Here is a 26619-nt window from a genome sequence, read left to right on the forward strand (position 1 = left end):
TAATAAAAAAGAACAACTAAAAAAAGAAAACCTTACTAATAGATGTTAATTAGAGCTATGGTTTGACAAGTGTAGAACTTATATTAATAGCTGAACAACATTAGTTATTATAGAGGTGGAACCTTACTAATTATACATCCTGATCTTGTAGTTTCTGGTTGGTTGATAAAAATAATTAATTATATGTTCTAGAAATAGAGAAGAATTTTGGAACACTTCCTCAATACCTTATGATAGCAGTTTTTGATTTGAAACATTCTACCTAAACCAAAATTTTGGGATTTAATGCAATCAGTGGTGTTCAGTAAAGCTTCTTCCCTTTGCCCCCACTCATGATGTAGAATATTAGAACGGCTACGTGAGAAAAAAATGAAAATGAAAATAAAATTAAGTAAAAATAAATAATTAAGGAGCGCAGGATGGTTGATGGTTTGGTAGCAAGCAGAGAGAATAACCAGGGACGATCAGTGCAGTTAGCAAAATATCACAGGCCGATGTTGAACTTGTGATTCATCATGGGAGCGGGGTTCTATAAATCCAATGCTTAGAATTAAATATTGGGGGAACAGGAGGATCCCCAGTGTAACCCATTTTCACTGGCTGGTGCCTAATAATTGCCAAGATAGTGCGAGGTTGAGCTTGAGTGAAGGAATGAGGCTATTTACAAGAACGTATTACATGAACGTATGATTGAACGTGATAGGTTATTTGTGAAAAGGTCTCTTTTGGAGGTTGTCTTCGTCGTCACTGGCCAAAGGTGAAGTAAGTGCAGTGATTGAAAGGATGAGAACAGAATTAATTGTTGGAGCATAGTGGACAGTTGTTTTATACAATAAAGAAACGTGATTTGCAACACTTACACAGTACTGTTTCTATATATTTTAAATAAAGAAACATGTTTTGGAATGCTACCACAATACTGGTTTGCATAAATTAAAAATGTAGATTTTTTTCTTTGCAATTGCTCAACAATACTACTCAATAAGAATTTTTACTATATCGTACATATACAAAACAATAAAAACCACAAATTTGACACGTTTATTGCAACATAGTGATAACGTGTAAAACAAATTACATTAATTTTATGACAGGCCCGGCATGGCCAAGCGTATTAAAGCGTTCGACTCGTAATCGGAGGGTCGCGGACTCGAATCCCCGTCACATCAAATATGTTCATCCTTTCAGCCGTGGGAGCGTTATAATGTGACGGTCAATCCCATTATTCGTTGATAAAAGAGTAGCCCAACAGTTGGCGGTGAGTGGTGATGACTAGCAGCCTTCCCTCTAGTCTTACACTGCTAAATTATGGACGGCTAGCGTAGATAGCCCTCAAGTAGCTTTGCTCGAAATTCAAAACAAACAATTTTATGGCGGAGGTTATCACATGCTGAACATGTCTGTGTTAATTCATATTAAACATGAGATATACTGTAGGATTTCATGTCGTTCTGATTTCTAAACTAGTAATATATATTTACATGAATAAAAGTCTGCGGTGGTAAAAATAATTCTGTCTTTAAAACGCGTTTTCTTTTTTTTATATACTATGGAGTTGCAATACAGAATTCCACAATTTATATGATTTATCAGGTAGAGTAGAAAGTCTGGTTTTGAATATCTCATGGCGCAGATTCATCATTTTCGTTTTTAGTAATGAAATTAAAGCAATGTCGGTAGAAAAATAGTTTTCGAAATGAAAGAACAAATAAAATGCAGACATTAATCTAAAGTCGAACTTTTCGCTATCTTTAACGTTATGTTCTGATGAACTTTCTACTATACTACTAATAAATCCTTAGTTTCCACAAAGGCGGTTGGTCTGATTTCCCAACGGATATCCTAAGAAAACGTATTTTCCGCGTCAGGTTACAAGTAATGAAAATAAATAAGAGTGAAAAGGCTTACTGTGCTGCACTTAAAAAAATGAAAAACAAAAACTTTTACCTTATTTATTTGGATGCAGTCAATATTCTACAAATTACTTAAAAACTACTTTCTACAGTCTCTGAAGTAGTACTTTATAGGCCTAGGAGAAGGAGTTCTGAGTGGGGTGGTAGCTTCAATAAACACGGAAATAGAAAAAGAAAGATAATAAACTATGGAAATCTGTTTTTATTTTCCAAACACAATATAAGGAAAAAAATCTTAAAATGTAATATATTTTCACGCTACTTGTCGAATGCTATCGAATGCAAACATAGTTGTTATTATTGGATGATTTAAGAAATTAAAACAAAATATACATTTATACTTAAACAGATAATATAGCTAAGCAGTTACGGAAATCTTACCCTTTATTACTCAGAGTAAATGCGCAAGTAAACATCAAAGGAGGGACGTAATATACATTAAAGAGGAAGACTTGGTAGGAATATAAAAACATTTGATGTGCGAAGCGATGGAATTTTCAAAGTCTCCAACTGTGGATGTTAGCTTGATATATTTTTATAATTATATTATCATAAAGTAATTATCGTTCATCATCTTTCAGTATATTTTAGTCTATTGAAATGACATTTTTGCCTACAGACATTATTTAAACCCAAGACAAAATAAATTGTGCATGTACTGAAGCGCCCAACTACAGTGGTGGCAAGACGAAGAAATCAATCATTACACACTAAATATGGTTTGGTTGATAGTGTTACAGTTTATGAAAAAGACTTGCTCTTTTGTGCCGTGTTTCGATTTTAATACGATTGTTTATCTCTTTTTATCAATCCTAGCTTAACTTTTTATTTATAAACACTTAAGAAAATCTGTACCTTTGGGTTACTTAAGTCACTGTAGAAGGAAAGTGTTTACAAAGCAAGATTTAAGAAGAACTCGGACAACCTAAACAAACTAGAATTAACAAAAAGACATACTGAAAGAGCCAACAAATACATAAATCGAAGAATTCAACAAAGGATGTAGTGTTCACAATAAAAAGATATATAACAAGCGCAGATATATAACATAAATTAAAGGGTGTAGTGGGTTCTATAAAACGATCTAACATGCACAGATATAATCTAGATAAATAGATTCAACAAAAAGTATAGTATTTCCCATAAAGGTATTTAACAAGCGCAGATATAATCTATAATATATTTCAACAGAGGTGACAGTGTTTTCGATAAAAGGATTTAACAGGCACAGATATAAAACATAGATAAGAGGGTGTAATGTTTTATGCAAAAAGATTTAACAACTACAGATGTATAACATCGATAAAACGGTACAACAAAATATGTGGTGTTTTATATAAAAGGATCTACCAAGCACACACATGATCTAGATAAAAGAGTTTAACAAAGGATGTAGTGTTTTCTATGTAAAGATCTAAGAAGCGCAGATGTAACCTAGATAGAGAGATTCAACAAAAAGTGTTATGTTAGCTATAAAATAATCCAACAAGAAGTGATATAACATAGATATATTATATAAAAGGATCTAACAAGCAAAGATATATAAATTACATAAAAGGGTCCAACAAAGAACGTAATGTTTTCTATAAAAAGGTCTTAATGCACATATACAATCTAGATAAAAGAATTCGGTGAACGATGTAGTGTTTCCTATAAAATGATCTAATAAGAGGGGATAAAAGAGTTTAACAAAGGATGTAATATTTCTATAAGAAATCTAGCAAAGATAAATATAACCAAGATAAACGGATTCAACAAAGATTGTTTTCGATAAAATGACATAACAAACGCAGATGTACAACCTAGATAAAAGTGTTGAACAAAGATTACAATATTTTCTATTAAATGATTTAACACGCGTAGATATTATCAGATGAAAGGGTTCAGCAAAGGATGCATTGTGTTCTATAAAAAAAGATCTAACAGGCGCAGATATAACCTAAATAGAAATATTCCAACAATAGATGGAGTAATTTTATTTAAATTCCAACAAAAACAGATGTAAACTAGATAAAAGGGTCCAACAAAGGATGAGACAATTTCTTTAACAGACCATCAAGCACAGATGCAAACTAGATAAAAGAACACAATAAATTATAGCGATGCAGCTTTGATAAGACATATGAGAATTATGAACATGTCAAATAACGTACAACTTGACCCTAGGACTACCAAAACGGTGAATAATTTACTTCTCACGAAAATTGACCGTAATGGGCTCACTTTATTTTATTCAAACTTAAGTAATTTATTAGTAATATGCTATAGTTTCTGGCATGGTTATGTGGTCAAAGCACTCGACTCGTAATCTGAGGGTCGTGGGTTTGAATTCCTTTAACACCAAACATCCTCGACCTTTCAGCCGTGGGAGACGTTATAAAGCGACGGTCAATCCCACTATTCGTTGGTAAGAGAGTAGCTCAAGAGTTAGCGATGGGTGGTGATGAATAGCTTTTTTTTCTCTGTAGTCTTACGTTGCTAAAGTAGGGACGGCTTTACGTGAAATAACAAACGACAACAAACAAATCTGATATAGTTTAACTTCCTTGTATATGATAGTTGTCACTGCCATGTAATTTTGTAGTGTCTGGTTATACACAGTCTTGTGAATTTAAACTTAATAAAAGTTGTTTTGGGTTTAATAATGGATTTTCCTATAATTCCACTATGCAGATTTTGCAAATAATATTCGTTTTGTGTTCTATCACATAGGGATATTTTACAATTCGAGAAGTAGAAAATAAAATTGTTACTTACACCAAATTATTCTTTAGGTTACCACCATAAACATTTATTATTAATAATATTATGTTCTTTATGCTTGAGTTCTAGGCTTGGGTTCTAGAACGATTGATAATATTCTCCCATCGCAATTGGCCTAGAGAAATCTATAGTCAGTGGTTGTCAACATTTTAAGCATTACAAAATGTGACTGGACTTCAAGGAAAATGATTTACTTATGTAAAAGTACATATGACATTTTGTGAAAAATTTGTACGTTATGAAGAAAAATGGATAGCGTGCAGGAATTACTTGCAGTACATGTAACAATTTCAAGACAACAAAACCATTGAAAGCCTGTGTTATACGCGTACTAATTCAGTTTCCTCTAACCTCTTACTTTCTTATAATTTATTATTATTATTGTATTAATATCCTGAATTCCCTCTTATCACACATTAGTTCAATTTTCTATAGCTTCTAACATGTAATAACTTATTTCTAACTTACTGTTATCACATCAGTTTCATGTTTTCTGTGTTTATCCCATTTTTTTCGGTTTTCACTAACTTCTAACTAGACTTGTCATGGTTTATCTCTAGCTTATTATTATCGCATTAGTTTCCTTATTTCTGTCTTATCACAGATTAGTTCAGTTGTCTGACGTCTTACTGAATAGATGTTTTCATGATATCAGGTTAAAAAAAATAAATCCAACTTTGTGTATTCTCTGGCTATATAAAAGTCAATAATTCTAGTGACAACGGAACCGTTGTAACCACACCACAAACCCGCAGGAGGTTGGAACGAACGTATCACTGTAAAGTTTGTGATGGAAACTGTCTGGTTTTGTGACGGCTTCTTGAACCATATAGACGGCATAAAGTCTAACTGATCGAAGGGTGTTTAGGATCATTCAATTTTCATCCTTCTGTTTCTAGTGCGCTAATGACAAAAAATGTACAGACTACAACTTTTTTAAAATATAAAATAAATAATAAAGATAAAATAAATCACTGTATTTTCTTCCTCATTGAATAAATTTTGTACGAATGTATTTATATAATACTACTACTTTAAATATCAAACTGTATTTTTCTAGCATGGTATTTAATTTACTTTGACGCACTTTGATATAATAAAGCGTAATCACTAATCACAAAGAGTTTTTAAATCAGATAGAAGAACGTCTAATTAGTCTGACACGAAACCGAGATATATTCAGGAGTGAAATAGTGTAAAAGTGGATTTCCTGGACTTTTTAGTGAAAGTTGTGCGTATACCTCGCTCGTTCGTATATTGATTTTCCACATTATTATATTTATCTGCATTTCGGGAAACTGTATAATTATAGGATAGTTTGATGTTGTTTAGGTCTTATCGCAAATTTGGAGATCGATACTAGTTTATTTAACGAGCTTGCAGTAACGTTTTAGGTATTAATATGGAGAAAATTTTGGTTAGTTGGTTTCAAAATTTCTTACAGTTACACAACTAACACAAGTGTTATTTGCGGTTAGTCGTCCCTAACTTTGAATATGTATACTTGACGAAAATTGACTACTAATCAGCACAAACTGTTAACTTTGGGGCTAATTTTGTCTGATTAAAATTGGAAAGGATTTGAGCGTATCTCAAAGCTATAAAGTGTGGAGCATGTTTTCACGGCAAGGGGTCGTGACCCCAAAATCTTAAATTCACGATCTAAGCACAATAACAACTTAGCCAAGCCGAGCTTTTATTTAAAACAATTCGAATAAAAATTAATGTATGGTAAGTACCTTTTGTTACTGTCAGTGAATGGGGACATTATTAGATTTTCGCTGGTTTCATCTGTCACTGATAGACAACAAAATGAGGGTAAAGGCAAATGCTTTACTAATCAAGGTGTAAAAAAATGAACTTATAACATATTGGTTTGTGTCCAGTAAATATGAAAACCTACACCTCATATCCGTGTGGCCCCATAGTGGCTCAAAGATAAGGCTTATATTTCTAAAAACTGGGTACCATTGCAGGACATAGCACAGATAGTCCATTGTGTAGCTTTGTGCTTGACAAAAAAAAAAAAAGAAGAAGGTGTAAGTGTAGTTTGTTACTGACATGACAAATAATGCGAATTATATCAGTCACAAATTATTACTGTTTCGTATCTAAGCGTGTATCTGTACATGTATTTATATAGCACTTCGATTTTTTAATATATACCTATGAAAGACTTTCTTAATAGGTGGATAGTTTCTAGTGTGGTATTCTGGAACACGACTCTAGTGTTCTTTTTATTTTACTACGATTATCGATAAAAACACAATGTAATGAATGAATCCAAGCATAAGAAAATAACTTCACAATAAAAGGGGCACATGTTTAAAAGGAAGAGTAAAGGAGGAAAGATATACACTGCTGGCCAATGAACATAAAGAAAAAATATGCATTTTGTGTTGTTAGACTCAACCACTTATTTGAGTAGAGCTTCGAAAGATCAAAATAAGAAAAAGGAAAATAAAAATAAAAATATTTTTAGCATTTAATAGGAAAAATGTGAACACTATGAAATTAGCCTAATTACTAGCTGGTCAAACGTTTAAGGCCATACCAAAAAGAAGTCCTCAACAGGGTAAGAAACGCCCAACAAGAGGTCTCAGTAGTGAGTTGCACGGCCGTCATTGCGAATAACTTCAAACATAAGCGTTTGCAGAAGGTTGACTGGAATGTTATTCCAAGTTGTGAAGATGGCTTCACGAAGATCATGCACTGTTTGGAATTGACGTCCATTTCTATAGACTTTCCTTGCCATCCACCCCCAAACCATTTCAGTGGGGTTCAGTTCGGGCGAACACGCTGGAAGGTCCAAAGAATCACGTTATTCACCAAGAAAAAGTCCTTTGTCCTGCGGGCATTGTGGATTGCAGCGTTGCCTTGCTGAAAGATTCAATCATTTCCACACAAGCGAGGGCCTTCAGTCAATAAGGATGCTCTCTCCAACATGCCAATGTAACCAGCTGCTGTTTGACGCCTCTGTACAACCTGAAGCTCCATTGTTCCATAGAAGGAGAAAGCACCCCAGATGATGAAGAACCTCCTCCACTGCGTCGAGTTAAAATGTCTCCGGTATGATATTCTTATCGTGCCAGTAACGTTGGAAGCCATCTGGACCATCCAGGTTGAATTGTTTCTCATCAGAGAACAAAACCTTCGTCCACTTTTCTACGTCCCATGTTTGGTGCTTCTCAGCAAATTGTAACCGAGCTGTTTCGTGGTGTGGAAGAGGAGTGACCTTTGAAGACGTTTACGGTGTTTAAAGCCTTTCTCTCGTAGGTGCCGTCTTATTGTTCTTGAGCTGCATTCTGCGTCCGTAAGGGTCTTAATCTGGTTTGACGATCGGCTGGTGTCTTGCTAGACAACCCGTCAAATCCTCCTGCTCAACGCCGGCGAAATTTTCTTGGGCTGACTACTTGAAATTCCCTTTCCGTATTCCTCAGGGTCTTTTAAGAAATTTGCAACATCAGTTTTACTACGCTCAATCTCACCAGCGATGGTACGTTGAGAGAGACCTTGCTTTTGCAGCTTGACAATTCTGCCACGTTCAAACTCTGTCAACCTTTTAGCCTTTGCCATGTTTTTACCAAATGTAACACAGGAGATGTCAGTGGGAGATGTTGACAACGCTAATGCTTGAACACAAATGACTTTCAGTTTGGTCTTAAACTTTTGACCAGCTAGTATTTAGGATAATTTCATAGTGTTCACATTTTTCCTATTAAATGCTAATTTTTAATTTTTTCCCCTTTTCTTATTTTCATCTTTCGAAGCTCTACTCAAATAAGTGATTGAGTCTAACAACGCAAAATGCATATTTTTTCTTTATGTTCACTGGTCTTAAGATTTTGGCCAGCAGTGTATATAAATAAAGATCGTTTTCAACATGACTATCTTATTGTGGGCACAGCAGTTTCATACACCATATGTTGATTTATCAATTAGAATGTTTGATGATGTGTATTGTTTAGTTTGTCTATTTTTAAATGACGTAATTGCGCTACTCTGAACTCTCTCTCTCTCTTTTTTTTTATTTATACAATACATCAAATAATACTTATTTTATTTATATCTTTTAAAGCAATTTCATGTTGGGTTATCTGCTTTGTACACCGCGAGAAATCTTAAGTCGTAGACATACCGCTGTCCCGCCGTGAGACACATCAAAATAAAGAATTCAAAATATGATGATATTGTACGTTGAACGTGATGTATAATAACAAAATTCACCATTATATCTCGGTAAATTTAATGAAACATTTTCTTTATTGTTGTATAGGGGTTGGTCAGACTTGAAAAGTTTCTGTTAAACTTCGAATCTTTACAAAACTTTTGCATTTAATCATATGTCATCATTTTAAACTTTTATAAGATCTATATGTAAAATTGGCATAAAATTCTTCATGTATCTAACGTTTTTAAAGTATACGTTATAGAAACTGTTTAGGTGATCCAGAGAACAGGTGGAATTATTCCCTTGGTAAGAATCATTCTGTACAAAACCCAAAGAACAAGAAAAGTGCACGAGCTGTGTAATTTTTAGTACAAAAATCTTGAGTGATGGTCACTTATTTAAGCTATGATGGTTCTGTTGTTTTTTTGTAATCATTTAGGAACTGTATTTAATTACGAATTAAAACATTGTCACTTTCTTCAGTAAAATTCAATTCATACAGTTTATAAGAGTCATAAATTTTAATGTTAATTTTTCACCCATTTAAATTCTAACAAACTTACATACATGCTTAAAAAGGTTGCTTGACACAAAGATGAAAAACTCGTCTAAAAAAAAGATGCAGGTACATCGGAATTCAACAGATCTCATCTTCAGTATCCAAAGCAAAAATATAAAGAATTACATCAGTTCTAAGTAATTTAATAAAACACATAGCTACATCAATGGTAATTTAATTAAAACACATAAAAAGTATAATAATGAATGATTATTGATACTCTGAACCTATATGCTGTAAATCGTTACCTCTAATGAACAGCACAAGCGTATGCAAAAATACTCTTCTAACTAATAAGAAGTGAGTTTTCTTTCTTCTACAGTTAGAGTAGTTACATTAATGTGTCTTATATTTGATCCATAATAATTTCTGTATATTCAACTGAAGGTGCATTTTTGTGTCCTAAATTTTGGACATTATGGTCAAAGTAGAATGTTGCATCATCTTGATATTTAAAAGGTGAAAATACAGCTTTGTGACTCAAAAACGATCTACGTCAACGTTGAGGTATACTCCAAATGTTATTGGATCCTTGAATATAATAAAAAACTCCTGATAAATTTCCCCACACTGTTATACCACTTCCATCAGCTAGCATATTTTAACAAAAGCAAGCAGGATTAAGTGCTTCATACAGGTTTCCTCATGTTTTTAAACACAATATAAATACAAGAAGAGATGAAAAGCAATTTGTATTTTGCCAATCATTTACTGTCTTCAGTTAACACTCTAAACGTGTAAGCTGTACCTTCATGCTTTAATCTAAAATAAATTATTTTGGACTGGTTGTTGTTTGCCATATGAATAGTTTTCTGAAGTTCTTCTTATGGTGCAGTCAAATTCTGATTGCTCTTGAAGAAAATGGTCATTTGAGACAGGACTTGGTATATGTTGCACTTTACAAGTTCATCCAATTATCTTTCTTCAACAATTGGACACCAGTGATTGACACAGTTTTCTATACTAATATATATATATTTCATTTTTCCTACAAACACTAATATACTCTAGTAATAGATATTTTTCGATAAGCATGAACAAGAAATATTTTATCAAGAAGGTCTTGCTAAACGTATAGGTGGGAAGGTGGGGTAATACGATCAATTTAACTTTGAATACGACTTTCATAAACTAAAATGATTGTCAGAGAGACGTAAAATGTTATAAAGTGAATTATTTTATTATAAATGCCAAGCACAGTTAAAACAAATATTGGATAGAGATCTATTTTAGATTTTAAAACAATATACTTCTTGTGGGTGGGGCTTTTTAAATTACAAACTTGGATGAAACGGACCTCAAGATGGGATGAAATTATTCCTTTCTAACTCATAACAACTGCGATTTAAAATAAATGCTATATATAAATAAGTTAAATCATAATTTAAATGCTCTCAACATAGATCGGGACGCTATGTACAAATGGTGAATTATCTAGTACAATGGTGCAAAATAATATAATACCAGTGGATAGTAATGACGTACAAAGTGCCCAAAGCTTAAAATGGAAATATACGTCATTGGTGTGGGTTGAAATTGTCTTACCTCAAGCTTCTCATCGTAGAACAATCATACGTTATAAAACATCAGTGAGCTCTAACATTATTACTTTTACTACAATTTTATAAATGAACAAAATGAAATATCCTGGAATAACTACATTGTAAGTAGAGAGAAGTACTTACCTTATATCAAAGTGGTTCAAAAACAAAATATTGAAGTTACATTTGATCATTTGCATTGTGTTTGTTTGCCAATGTATTTATGCACAGGGTCATGTGAATAATAATTACATATTATTCACTATAGATGGAAACGTAATTATTGACGATATACAAGGGCATCTGGTTTATCGAAGACACCATCTTATTTCGTTTTCGCTACTGACTTCCATACGCCTTTTAAAGTCTTAGAGATCCTTTCTCTTACCCATCATCAGCATTATACGGCTACATATCTATAATTGTTGAGCTGGTGTAGTTGTTTGACACACCACATGATCACTGCAGTTTTGTATATGTAATCAGTTTACTTTTACATATTCAAGTAAACTGTGTTATAGTAATGCATACTTTGGAAGTCTCAAGAACGTGGCCAGGTCTTGTTTATTCACATGAAGTTGATAATTATACAGAAGGGAATTAAATAAAAAACAATATCCACTCTCCTACTAAATATATGAATTATTATATATGAATAATATATATCTGTACTTGTTTAGAGAGGGATAAATTGTTATTTTTTATCACTTTTCTTCGAGCTTACAAACCTAATGCAGGGAGTATACAGCAAAATAAATGTTCTTGTTCATTCTAAATATTTTGAGAAAAATGTGTTCTAACTTTTTTAGATAAAATATATGTATAATCCACCAATTAAAAAAATCTAGGAACACAAATAGTAAAATGTGAAGTACTTCGTTTCAAGTTACGTACAAAGCTGTATTAAGCTACACGAGGGCTATCTGTGCTAGCCGTCTCTAATTTAGCAGTGTAAGACTAGAGGGAAGGCAGCTAGTCATTACCACCCACTGCCAACTATTGGGCTACTCTTTTACCAACGAATAGTGGGATCAACCGTCACATTATAACGCCCCTCCGCTATAAGGGCGAGCATGTTTGGCGCGACGAGGATGCGAACCCGCGACCCTCAAATTACGAGTCGAACGCCTTAACCCATCTTGCCATGCAGGACCAGTGACTGATGGAAACATCATTCTAATTCTGCATGACTTTATCGTAATATTATTTTATCAGAATAGCGATTCATATTTCCCAGTAATACCTAAAATAATTAAGGATCAATTTACAGTGGACAAAAATAAGCCAATAAGTGTAATATCAGCAAGTATTTTATATATATTTTTCCTTCTTCAATTTTTTCTTTTGTTTTAAATGTTTTTAAATTCACTTTAGGAAAAGATATTTCATCTCGTTTGTTTGAAGATTTTTATTGTTCGTATCTCATCTTATATATACATTTATACTAGATGATTAAATTTTTAGTATATTGTACTGAATAATGAATTTCAGATTCTGAATGAAAACTATTTAAACATCAAGGAAGACTTTTTGTTCCATAGTGAAGCATTTCATCAAACCTGTTACAAAGCGCTTTAATACCTCGTAAAGTAGCTTTTTATGAAGTCATTATTTTGTTTTATCCTTAAATTACCGAAAAGCTAAATTTTCTCAAAAGTTATCATAAATGTTTTTAGTTAGTTTTAAGAGTAATAAACTTAAAATGAATGAGGAGCATATGACGTATGCATCGATTTTAACATTCAATCTTGCAAATAAAGTAATTAACAAATTATATTATTTAAAACAAATAACAGACGTTATGCTTAAACGAGTCCCCCCAATGGAATGGCTGGGGACTTATACTGCTAAAACCGGGTTTCGATATCCGTTGTGGGTAGAGCACAGAAAGCCCTTTGTGTATCTCTGTGTATAATAACAAAGCAAACAAACGAACATATCGTAAAACAAATCAACCATTACGTTTGATGGCACTAACTAATGGGAATTAATAAAACTGTAGGTATCAAAACTCTATTTTTAGAATTATAAACTCTGAGACTTGCACCTGAATTACAGGAGAACTTTTCTAAAATAAAGTTTACATTCGAATCTTACACTTTATTAAATCTATAAGAAATACAGATATCGAGACACAATATAAACAGCAGGTTGAAGTAATCGTAAAGATTGTATTGATTCCTACGGAGTAACGGCGCCCTCAGACTAAGTTGTGATAAGTGACTAATTACCTAATACCAGTACAGCCAATATTAATCAAATGGATAAAGTACACATAGAAACTTCTGGCATCTTAATTAATTCCTATCTGCTAATGGATAGTATATTGAATAAACCAATTATTTCCTATGATACAAATTATTACTTGTTTTCTCAAATTTTAGATTGTTTTGAAAAAATTTGTTTGCTCGTTTAGAATTAACCATAAAACTACACAATAGGTTATTTGTGCTCTGCCAACCAAGGGTATCGAAACCCGGTTTTTAGCGGTGAAGTCCGCAGGTACACCGCTCCTCTGTGCCACTAAGGGGCGAGAAAATTTGAATATCGGATGGTTTTCCCAGATATTATGCATATTATTTTATTATATATATATATATATATATATTATTTGAATATATATATATATTATTAGAATGAAGAATTGAATAGGATATATGCGTAAAAATACTACTTTTTAAATGTTTCCGAAATGGTGAATAAACAAATTTTTGTTTTGAATTCTACATTTAAATTACAAATTCTATGAAAAAATGCTTACAAAAAGAAATTATAATAAACATTACCTTGTTTTACATATCCGTAAGTGTTTAAATAACGATAAAAGTGTCTTCGGAAACACGGTTAAGAAAGAAAAGGTTATATTTTTATGTACAGTTTATTTAGCCGCAACACAGCGTCTCATAGAATGGCTCTGAGTTTTCTCAACTACAAGCTTTCGGCTTATATTTTTCTCATTTCTTGACTGATTTGGTATATAATTACAGATTTTGCCTCAGGAGGTCAAACCCTTCCGATAGATGTTTTTGACCACACCCAGTTCATGAATCGACTTCTAGTTTTGAATACGTAGGAGTTGATTTATATTCTTATAATACTATGGCTATTCCTCGACATTTGAATTAGAATGAACTGTTTTTTTTTTAAAAATAATGAGAGAATGCGTTATTTTAGTTTATTTTGGGCTTACTTTTTATAATGAAGACTCTATGTACAAATGAAATCATAACTGTAATATAAGGTATATTAGTTTACGTTAGGTATAATAAATAGTATGGATACCTGAAATATGCAGTTCAGAGCCCTACTATCATATTTATAAAGCTTTATGCTAAGTACTTAACATGGAGAAATAGATCACGTCACAACCTGCACAACTGGTTGTACAAATCCTTGGAGCATAGAGTTTAAGCTCAGGATACCATGTTCTTTGTGGAGCATAGAGTTTAAGCTCAGGATACCATGTTCTTTGTGGAGCAAGGAGTTCAAGTTTGCCACATATTAACGTAGAAATAACAAATACATAGATAATCAAACTTCTATCGAGTTAGTTTCAGCCTTTTTTAAAAAAAGGCTGGGTGTGCCCTAATAGTTAACAAAACGACTTGTGAACTGGAATGTCCAAAGTTCGAGTTGAAATATTTAACCAAACACGTGCTGCACTTTCATTTATGAGAATTTTTAAATCGACAGCCACGACCGATATTCAATTAAGAATAGCCACACAAGCAGTGGATGTTGTTCACGTTGAAAATACAAAAAATATATATATTCTCAAGAATTAGACTACTTAATAGTTTTATGCATAATAGCAGGAGTTCATGTGTAAAGATAGTAAGTGTTTAGTATTTATCTATGTGGCTAGTTAAAAAGTATCCATCATCACTTGGGTTCGTCGATAATGCTTGTTTGTTTTGAATTTCGCGCAAAGCTACATGAAGACTATCTGCGCTAGCCGTTCCTAATTTAGCAGCGTAAGACTGGAGTAAAGACAGCTAGTCATCACCACGCACCGCCAACTCTTGGGGTATTATTTTACCAACTAATAGTGGGATTGATCGTAATATTGTAACGCCCCCACGGCTGAAAGGGCGATAATGTTTGGTGTGACGGGGATTCGAAGCCGCGACTGTCAAATTACGAGTTGAATGCCTTAACCACATGGCCATGCCGTCGATAATGTACATGTGTATGCGTTACCACCTTTATTATAAAAGATGCTTTATTTTAGTCCACTATTGGGAAATGTTGCCTTTTGATTAGTCTATTTCATTAAAAAACAACTTATCCTTCACAAAAATCATAATATAGTTATTAAAATATACATATATGATTCATTATAAAAGTGGGTATTTAAAAATATTGTCTCTGAAAAAACTCTTCTTTTTATTCTCTTGTCTTTTTCATTTTTTACCACAACACATTTAAAAAAAGGCTGAAACTAACTCGATAGAAGTTTGATTATTTATGTATTTGTTATTTCTACGTTAATATGTGGTAAACTTGAACTTCTTGCTCCACAAAGAATATGGTATCTCGAGCTTAAACTCTATGCTCCTAGGAGAACGTAGAATTAGGTATCTGAAGCTTGAACTTAGTGCTCCACGAAAAATTTGATATCCAAGCTATAACTTTGCAACGCTTGAAAGAGAACATTATAGTACGTTCCTTTCATATATATACTTACCAGAAACGTGCTCTATCAATTGAGCTAATAGGAAAAGCTTGGAATGCTTATTGGAAATAACAGGAGGCGTAGTGACCTTAAATTTGGTATTGAAATAGTACTGAAGCCTGTCAAATCTCGCCTACATACAATATATGATTGTTAATGCACTCTTGGTGAAATATGCCTTCCTAAATAAACTTTAAGAGTGGGATGTTTTCCTTATATTTGTCCAGTTTTTTAAAGTAGGTATAATATTGTTCATAGTTTAAAATTGTTAGATTTTACTCTGATTGAACATGTCTCAGGTTACAATAGTATAAATTTAGTTCTGGTACTGAAGGCGTCGACATGGTGAATGGTCATTCTGCAAAAGTTTAAAGTTTTTGAAATAAAAATTAACTTTGTTTCAAAGACATCGATTTCTATGTAGTATTACTAGAATTTTATAAAAGGCACAAAAGACGATGTAAACTCAGTTACTGCTCAGGAAGTTCTAAAAACAAATATATAACCAAAGTAATGCTCAGGAAGCTCTTAAAGCAAATATATGAATTATGAATATAATGAAATATAATGAAAATTATGAAAACATTATGAATATAATGCTCAGAAAGTTACAAAAACAGGTATATAATCAACGTAATACTTAGAAAACTCCAAAAAACAGGTACATAATTAAGGTAATGCTCAGGAAGCTCTAAAAACAGATATAAGATTCAGGTAATGCTCAGGAACTTCCATAACAAGTATACAATGTTGGTCATGTTCAGATTGTTACATTGTAGTGTTTTCTCTGTGGACAACAAACAAGCAAAGACATAAAATAATCTCCTGTTTGTTATAATGTTAATATGTCGGCGTCCCTGGAAGTTGTTTACTTATTTCGTGCAAATAACGTTTTGAATTATGAAGTGTCGTAACCTGTTTAGTGCACGAAAATTGTTCGGGACGGCGTATCTTGCTTACTAGTTTGTAACAAATATATGCCAAATTTTTTTCCCGTCTTTCTTAATTATATAGATATATAGAGTTGTTTGTTTATTTGCTGTAAACCACAGTGTGTTATTTCTGCTCTACTCATCGTGAGTATCGAAACCCGATTTTTAGCCCTTTAAGTCTACTGACTTCATACAGTTAGAAGTTATAACTTATTCATTGAGTTTGCTGGTTCAGGCATGAAATTATAAGAGTAGTTAATTTCATAATGTTTCTGTACCTGACATTAAATTCAACCCCCTTGAAATTCTGTTTCTAATAAAATACGTAATTTTTGAGATAATTAATGCCTTAAGCGCACTTTTTAAAATCTGATATATATACCAACCGACAAGGCGCCTTACTAATTATCCGTTATCTTTCTAACTGTACAGTGCCCTCTACATCATCACGCTCAACGACTTTGTTAACGACGAGCCTATACGTCACTCCAGATGTCAAAGTTTTCTTCCGGTCGGCTGAGTACCATTGATCAACACAAACATATCTTTCAATAACCGTTTCTTCGTGCATTTATCATTCTTTACTTGTAAAACGACCAGAAGAAGCTTCCACTAAGTAAATATCAGGACTCTACGAAAGATCGTTGATGATTAAGTCTTATTAGACAGAAATAAAAATAAAACATCTTTTTACTTTCTGGTTTCAATATTTGCCGCTTAACTCCTTAAAAGTTAATAAGTATAGTTCAGAATTATGTACAGACAGATTGCATATAAAGTTAAACTTGTTAAAGTTTTCTATTCGTATACGAATATCTTAATGTTTTGGCATTATTTACATATATATTTATATCGCTCTTCGATTCAAACTCACTATATGTTTTCCATAGTAGATTAGAAGGAGATCGAAGGCCGTCTTGAGGAGTCACCTGTTAATCATTCGAGCCACTTTGCAGTAGTACGTTGTCTGTCAGTCAGTCAATAGACACTAAAATCAGGTCACATAAAGGATGTTTAACTGCTTAAATGCTTAAAAGGATTGCAATCTGTATTGTCATGACGTCAGTAAAACGTGCGCATGCCTTGAATCACGAGAAGAATTATCCACTCTGTAGGATACAACCAAGTATGACATATGATCTTCAAAATCAAGATATAAAAATGTTTGTTACTCTTAATTTTGGTTTTATTTACTCTTGAAACATAACACTTTAAGGGACCCTGCAGAAGTCCACCTAGTTGAATTGTATGGAAATATGAACCTTTATTTACTATAGTCTTTTACAATAAACTGGGATAGGCAGTGACTATTGTATTGTGTTATTAAACGAGCGAACTCATCGCTAATTTCGAGAACACTGTACTGAAGAATCAATATTTTGAAACACTCTTTATTATAAATCATATTGTGATCACAACATATAATATTTTAGTGATTGGTTACTTTGATTACATTTCAATATATTCTTTAGTTCTTTTTATAGACTGTTAACTAAAAGCAATGACATTTCCTCTAATAAAGTTACTTCATATCATGTCGTTGACAATTTTTGGTAGTTATTAATAACTGTAAAAACACATTCTTTGGATTGGTTAAAGAACATGATATCTTTCACACATGAAAGATATTTCACATGACAACTAGTTACAAGACAGGTATATATATATATATATATGCATGTATGTATGTGTGTGTGTATGTATATATATATATATATATATTACTGTTTTAACAGATGTAGTAATTCTTTTTTGTTGAATAGGTTTCTAATGTGCACTACAGATTTTAGTGCCATTGTGACAATATTGCGCCATTGTCATGATCACTTGAAAATCTAGTGTGCTAATAACTGTTTGTAAGTATGTAAAGTATAGAAATAAAAATTAATTTACAAATCTTGTGTTCTTGTTAGTTCTCATGAAATTAAAAAAACAACTTTAAAGTGACATCACAAAGTCAGCACCAAATTAAGATTATTAAGATTATGTTTTATTAAGATTATGGAAATGAAATAGCAAGTTAATTTTTTGTTTTTTAAGTTATCCATATATATTTTCAAGAGGAAAAGTCGTGTATGTGGCCGTATGTACTAATGTGGTCAAAGATGAGTATTAGAGGTCATAGTGACCTTTAAATAATATGACTTTTTGATTTAATAAAAAAGCAAAAAAGTTTGAAGTAAAAGTAAATGAGTGTGTATGATAAAATGTCACTCACACTACGTCCGACGAGGCATTTCGTGTAATACTTAAGTTCGTAAGTCTAGTTGGGATACGACAGCCATAGTGGTTGAGAAACTTATTCGAATTGAAAAATTACTTCCCACAAACTATTACGATGTAAAATTGATTAAGTTGCTATTTAAAGTGTAATTTTCCATTAACATATCAGAAGTAAGGTAAATATCCGGTTATACATACTGGGACTCAGTCTTACTGTCATAAGTACTTCCATATACAGGTAGAGCTCACCAGAACTTCACCATAATGGATAATATTACGCTTCACCACCACCATGTTCAACTGTTTATATCTGAATCTAATTCATAACGTATAAGTTGTGCTGGAGAACTACGAAGACACATGACGATACGCGATTCATCTCCTACCTGATGAATTGAAAACAACTATAATGGAGGAATGAGCCATATTAACTCATTAGCTCATTAATTCAGTTATTTTAAGCAAGCCGTGACGGCTTGCATTACTGCAGAGATAATTATACACTTTATTAAATTAGTAACATAAAATGAGCACTTGTGTATGTGGATTTCAGTGGTAGCTGTTTGCTTGTAATATCAAGTGACACGCCACCTGGCATCGTTTTGCGCAAAAATGAACTCGCGGATGCTATCGACATTATGTAATAGCAGTAATTGTACCTACTATATGTCATAGTTAAAGTATAGAAAACTCTGATTATATCTTACATATTTCAAGTATTATGTTTATGAAGTCACGTGATATGTTGTCCAAATTTTATAGGAAACGACATGGTATCGAGACAGTTTCCGGGTGATTGAAGACAATGTCTAAATATACATTCTTAATATGGTATACTCATTATAAGCGTATTTATTTATTCTTTTAAAGACCAAATTTGATTCTACTCATCATACAGATTTTATATGCTGTTAAAACTATCTAACAATAGTAATATTCCATAGTGTACTTGCTGAAATCTTAAAATGTTTGTAGCCTTATTTTAGTTTGTCAGAGATGTAAGTGTAATCATGAATTTTGAGAATCGAGTTCTTTAAGCTTAATTTAGATATCTCAAGAGAATATGAATGTCTTTAACAATGGATCTGTACATATCAGAACACACAATAAGTTTTACGGAAGAAATAAGATTAAACAATGTTCAGACACTACTCTTTTCACCATATTGTCTCTTAACAAAACGAAAAATGTGGGAACTAAACTATAATTTTGCTTTAAATAGTTCAATAAAAAATGTTTACTAATTATATACTAGCTCCAATTTTTATATGATTAATTTAATATCAAACTACAAATACTCTCTTTCTATGTTGTCTAGCAGGAACTGAACTACTATTAAAATAAAAGGTACAGGAAAGTTTCTATATAGATACATCGCAGAAATAGATTAATCATACCAATGACAGACGATGAAGAGTGAATTTCAACCAGTACACAGTGCCACAAATTATTTTCAAGGCGATGCTGAATACCAGCAAAAGATTTCTTCCACTAAACTATATATATCAAATAGCTGTTAAATAATAAAACAACCATAAATGTCGCGGAAAATGTGGATGGTATGCATGAATCTATTTGAGTACTTCATTTGCAGACATACTTAGTACTGGCATTAGACTTTCCCGAAATTCACTAATTTTAGAATGCATACAGGCAGAAGTCTTTTCAAGAGCCTACAGTTAATGTGAACAATGGACACTTGTTTTTAACATCATAATGTTATCTTAATTACAGTTTCCTTACACTGGTGCAGGACTTAATCCAGCTCGTGCTTTCGGACCTGCTGTTGTGGCCGGTAGATGGCGTCTTCACTGGGTAAGTATAATAACAGATATCCTCTAATGTATCTCACAACGACTGGTATGGGTATTAACGCTTTTATTGATAAGGAGAGAACAACGTTTCGACCTTCCTAAGTTATCTTCATGTTAAGAAGATTTCATTTTTCTCTCTTTATCAATACCGATGTTATCAATCAAGTGTTAATACCGATACCAGCCGTTCTGAGATACATTTTTATTTCAAGTGGGTTTCTTATCATCAAGATGTCTTCTAAGTTTTAGCACTTGTTTAAAATGTAAATAATATTGAAAATAATTATGGAAATGGTTAGAAAATAGTGTATAAAAGCTAAATTCTATGGACATGGTCCCCATTATGATGTGAAAAGGAACTATGTCAACTATCACAATGATAAATCATGATTTGATTTGTTAACATGCGCCACATCATTAAAATGATAAAAATTACAAAAAAATTCTAATAAAATTGTGTATCACCAAGACTGAAATTGTGTATATCAAAATTTTTATCAGTTAAGGATATTCATGAAAGAGATTGCTGCAAGACTCTATGTTTTAAAAGGAGTTCTATGCAAAACTCTAAGCAGCATACGTGAAATTGGCAAAGTCATTAACAAAATGGCAGAAACTAAAATTATCAAAACGTGTGTAAGAATATCAAGGTGCTAGCTTCATAAAACAGGTGACATCTGAGTACAGATGTTGCCAACAACAGGTGTGAATGTTGTTTCAAGAGCAGAAAGATACAAAAGTACGACAACCATTTCTAAGAAGAGGTGATCAAACCAAAAGGTTTAAATGAATCTTTGACCATAAGCAGTGTAATGAACAAAGCTGGAGCCATATGCTCTTTACAGATGAATATAGTTTCTGGTTTTTAAAACAACAATGAATAACAGTTTGTTTGACAAATTTAAAATTCGTCAATTGACCACATCTTTTCTGGCTAATGTAGCTACCGTGTATGTTCAAATATTAGTGTAATTGCTTATTCTTGTACTACGTATGAATAGCCCAGTTAACTTAAGATTATTATTCAACATTTTCTTGATAAGAGGTTTGAAAACGTTTTAAAAGATTGCCACTGCAATGTATCACTCTCAAAATATAGTATTAGAAAATTTCTCCTAAAATATGTGACTTAGGAAAAAAAAAGAACTGAAGTAACTGATGGCAGTGGAGAAGACTGAAAACTAAATGAAATATTTTTAAAATTCGGCGTTAGGTATCCATGGTGAATTGTAATTCTGTATACTTTTTTGTTTACTTGGCTATGTCTAAAACTTATAATGCACACTCGTTTAAAATTGATTTTTATTTTTTTAGGTATACTGGGTAGGCCCGATATTGGGGGGCATCATCGGTGGCTTCACGTACGAGTATAGTCAAGTTACATCACAATCCACTCAGCAACTGAAGCGTTCTTTCCGCCGGAAGTCAGCCAGGGAAATGATGCGTGATCACAGCGCCCTCAGTAACAATGAGACAGTGTTCACGGCTTTATCCAACGACTGTCGAGAATGATTGATGGCGGAAACTTGTGAGGTGGGAAAGGAGAAGACGAAGAGAGAAAAACTGAATAAACCTAAGTTATAAGTGGTGAACAAAATTTTTTAAATATCAAATCTGAAATATAAGAAAACTTCTGGTTATTAAACGGTTCATAATTACCGTATAAGGCACTGATGTTACAAAGATAGTAAACCTGCACAATTTTATGACATAGACGACAACAAAATTGTTTCAAAATCAAGGATAATATTGCTATAAACTTACTAAATATAATCAATTACCTTTTTGTTTTTATCCAGTATGCTTGAAATAGGGAATAAAAACCACAACGGTAAAGTGGAACATATTATAACCATGTTATTCTTCCTATATTGTCTGAAAAATAAAAGAGAATGAGGGTTATTAACTCTTGTGCTTTCATAGCTTTTTTATCAGAATAATAATTTCATGCCATTATATGAAGTAACATGTAAAATATGTTTTGACTGTACAGCTCAGTCACAGATTTAATTAACAGACTTAAGGTTTTAAAAACATATATATTGTAGAACATAATTCTCAAATGTCTGCGATTTTAAATTTATGCCTACCTTGAATGAGTTATCAGTAACGAGAAGTCTCACCGGAACACTACAAACATGACTTGTCGTTAACCAAGAGTCTCACCAGAACACTAGAACATGAGTTTTCAGCAACGAAAGTCCCACCAGATAACTCCAAACATAAGTTATCAGTAATCAAAAGTCTCATCAGAACACTAAAATATGAGTTACCAGTAACCAAAAGTAATTACAAAAAATGTTTCATTTGAACATGATTTAAAATATGTTTTTATTGGTGTAAGACACGAACTTTAATTACAGTAGTAAATAACGAGGACATTAATTATATGTTAATAGAATAAAAAACACCTTAGGTGTGGTAGAAAAAAAAAGGGTTGAGCATATGACTAACTAATTAGCTAACTAATGAATAAATATTTGCTGTAAAATTATTATCAGTGTCATAAGTGTAGCAACCAATATGGTCGCTGGTTTTGGTTTCACTCTTTCAAATTGCATGATCAATCCTTTTTTTATGATCCCAACTTTTTCAACACCTAAGGGATTTTGAGTATATATCATGACTTTTTGTCGATACACACCACCAAACCACAGCAGGTAAGAAAGTGTTTCTCGATAGTGACCAACATTAGGCTTAGGATTGCAACACTATAATTCGGAACAAATCTTGGGTGATGCCTTAGTAAAAATTCCAGACCAATAGCTCTCGTAACTACTTACAAAGGGATACGAAACAAATCTCGTTAAAACTGAATGGTTTTTGTTGGACTTTAAAACCAGTGAAACTTTATTTTGAATTTCACGCAAAGCTACTCAAGGGACATCTGCGCTAGCCATCACTAATTTAGCAGTGTAAGACTAAAGGGAAGGCAGCTAGTCATCACCACGGGTATCAAAGCCCGACTTGTAGTGTTCTAAGCCTACTGACTTACTGCTGTGCCATCGAGGGGCAGGTCGGCATGGAACGAATCCTAATGTTTTTTTCAGGAATTATTGTTTGTGATGTGATTGAGAACACATCATGAACATTTGGCGGTGTTAACACCAAAATATATAACTTCAGTTTTCATAAATCTCAGAAATCGAAAAGCATGTCATGTTCTCATTTATTAAATGAGGCTTAAATCAAACAAAACACCACAAAAACTGCTTTCGATTTCATTATTCTATGATGTATTTTGTGTAAATAAATGAAGGAATAAAGTGAAATTCTCTCTTTAAGTTTTTAATATGTACTGAAACATGTATCATGACAAGTAATTTTCGTGCTGCATCAATTACTACAATGATGTACAGTTATAATACTGCTGGTATGGAAATTGTAAGTATTGTTTGTTTTTTTGAATATCGCACAAAGCTACTCGAGGGCTATCTGCGCTAGCCGTCCCTAATTTAGCAGTGTAAGACTAGAGGGAAGGCAGCTAGTCATCACCACCCACCGCCAATTCTTGGGCTACTCTTTTACCAACGAATAGTGGGATTGACCGTCACATTATAAAACCCTCACGGCTGAAAGAGCGAGCATATTTGGCGCGTCTGGGATGCGAAACCGCGATCCTCAAATTACGAGTCGCACGCCTTAACACGCTTGGTCATGCCGGGCCAATTGTGAGTAATGGATACATGCTTAATACATATAATACTTCTGGATACAGATTTAAATATAAGAAAGATTACAGGTCTGAGGTATGATGCCCTTTTTCTAAAATAATTTATTAAACTGCTGTAATATATTATCGACAATAAACTTTAAATAAAATGCTTCAAATCATGATTTGATCAATTGTTATAACCCTATATGTTGTGTCGAAACTCTTCGTCATATAAAACACGAGCTGAAATACCTGTTAATTGGAGGGAAATGTTTAAATTTAATTATAGCAATGTAACTTTAACAACAATAACGCATTTCAAACCAATAACTTGAACAAAAAGTTTATCACAAACTTTTAAAATTATAACAAAGCTTCTTTATAAACAATATTTGTACTTTACTTTTCATCTGTAAAAAAATAAAGATTTAAATATTTTGAGGTGATCGTAGTTTTAGACACCCTACATCTCATTGATCACGTGAAAAGAATGGTTGTGTGAGAAACAATCCAACAACGTTGATACACTGACTTTAAATTTATTTAAACTATTCAACTCCGTCTAAAGCACCAACGACAATTTGAGATTGACTCAATATGCTTGGAGTAATTAATCGACAGGCTTTACAAAATAGAAATAAGTTTAAGTTCAGTTTTGGATATTCCCCATAGTCCATAGTTTTTACATACAACTCTTGGTTGATATTGGCCTAACAGGCTCGGAGAAGTTAGGATGCAAAGAAACACCCATTTTGTCTTTGTAGACATAGATCATCAAAGTTATAAAGATCAAGTTTTACATTATCAGCACAATCATTGGCATCAGTAGTTTTATGTAAAGATATCACTAAATCCTAGTTACAGAATGTGGTTATCTGTTCAGTTGCGTACAAGATTTCAATTTTCCATTCTTTCTCAATTTGACTAGACGTCTCTGGATTGTGATCCACAGAGACTGATAGTTGAACTGTAATATGCAAGAAATTCCGACATGTAGGAAACATTCCCTATTAGATGTAAAACATTTGAGCTATAAATAACATCTTTGATGGAGTAGTGATATTAAAAATATTTAACAAAGCCTCCTGTTTTTTTCCTATATTATTCTCCTTCCTTGCCTTTACTGGTCTGATATATTCAATACACAAACATTGTGGTAGTGCGTTTCACGTGCAATCGGGTCTACATCTATATCAATATCGTGTTTGAGCACCTTGTCATCATCTTCATTCCCTGAAGCTTCCATGATGGTCATTTCAGCCATCTTGGATCACGCATGCCATAACATGACAAGATGACTTGCTTTTGTATCTAATTTGGTTCTCACTGACAGAATGAAATAGTATTAATAATTCTGCTGCTACTATTCTCATAGAAGAGCTAACTTGTTATGAGTTTCTGTCTTACCAACTAAGTATTTTGTTTTGCTAAATTTTAAAATTGGTAAAATTCTAGTAACATTGTTTGTGCGAGAGACGTTGATCTCATTTAAGCGAGTCTGATTTCCATTTTTATGCTTGTTTCTTCAATATGGAAGCCGTGGCAGTTGTTGCATCGCATTTTATAACTTATGTTGGTGTTGTGTTTGTCAGTGTAGTTTTTACGTAGTATTGACTTTAGTTTTATACCTGTTTTTTGAATAAATTTGGTGTTTACTGGGATGTTGTGTTTTGTTATATTTTTTTCCAAATGTTTTTTTTTCTGATGTCGAGAACATATGGATGCAGCAGTATAAGGTTTTGTAGTTTGTTGTATTTTGGGATTTATTGTTGTTTGTTTGTTGTTTGTCTAGGTGTGTGTGTATAATTTTTTCTGTGGTTTTTTTAAAACAAAAAATTACAGGTTTCTTCTACTCCTACCTTTTATGTAAACGATAAGAATTATTTGAATAGAAATCTACATATACCTGTTTCAAAATAACAGATGTAATAGGATTCCATCAGATATATTATTATTTGTACCTATATTACTTTTCTGAAAACATTTGTCTTCATGTCTCTCACGGAGCTGAACTGAAAGTCTATATTAGATAATTAATAGCACAAATTTATATAGCTTAATAATAATATATATATATGCATTATTTGAGTTGAATCTTTAAATACATTAAATTTTTGTTAAACACAAAACTACACAATAGGCAATTTGTGCTGTGCCCACCACGGGTATCAAAACCCGGATTTTGGTGTTATATGCCTTCAGACTTACTGCTGAGTCACTTGGTGAAGAAAAACAATTTTAATTATACTCAATGCTCGTGTATTGATAGTTCAAACTACTAATAAGGTTTTAGAAACCTGTTAAGCATGAAAAGGACCGTATGGTAACTACTAGTCGGAGCTAAGAACACACAAAGAATATCAATTTGTTTCA

The 26619-nt window shown here is 32.7% G+C and overlaps 1 protein-coding gene across 1 annotated transcript in view; it reads left to right on the forward strand.

Annotated features, from left to right (window-relative positions):
* LOC143223812 (aquaporin AQPcic-like) overlaps positions 1 to 24374 on the forward strand; it is a 47320-nt gene extending 22946 nt beyond the window's left edge. Inside the window, exons 2-3 of the mRNA XM_076452559.1 lie at positions 20512 to 20592; positions 21906 to 24374. Coding sequence (XP_076308674.1) covers positions 20512 to 20592; positions 21906 to 22103 — 279 coding nt within the window. The 3' untranslated portion in view covers positions 22104 to 24374. The remainder of the gene's footprint in view (positions 1 to 20511; positions 20593 to 21905) is intronic.
* The last annotated feature ends 2245 nt before the right edge of the window (positions 24375 to 26619 follow it).

Source organism: Tachypleus tridentatus, chromosome 1 (genome assembly GCF_004210375.1).
Source record: "Tachypleus tridentatus isolate NWPU-2018 chromosome 1, ASM421037v1, whole genome shotgun sequence".
NCBI lineage: Eukaryota > Metazoa > Arthropoda > Merostomata > Xiphosura > Limulidae > Tachypleus > Tachypleus tridentatus.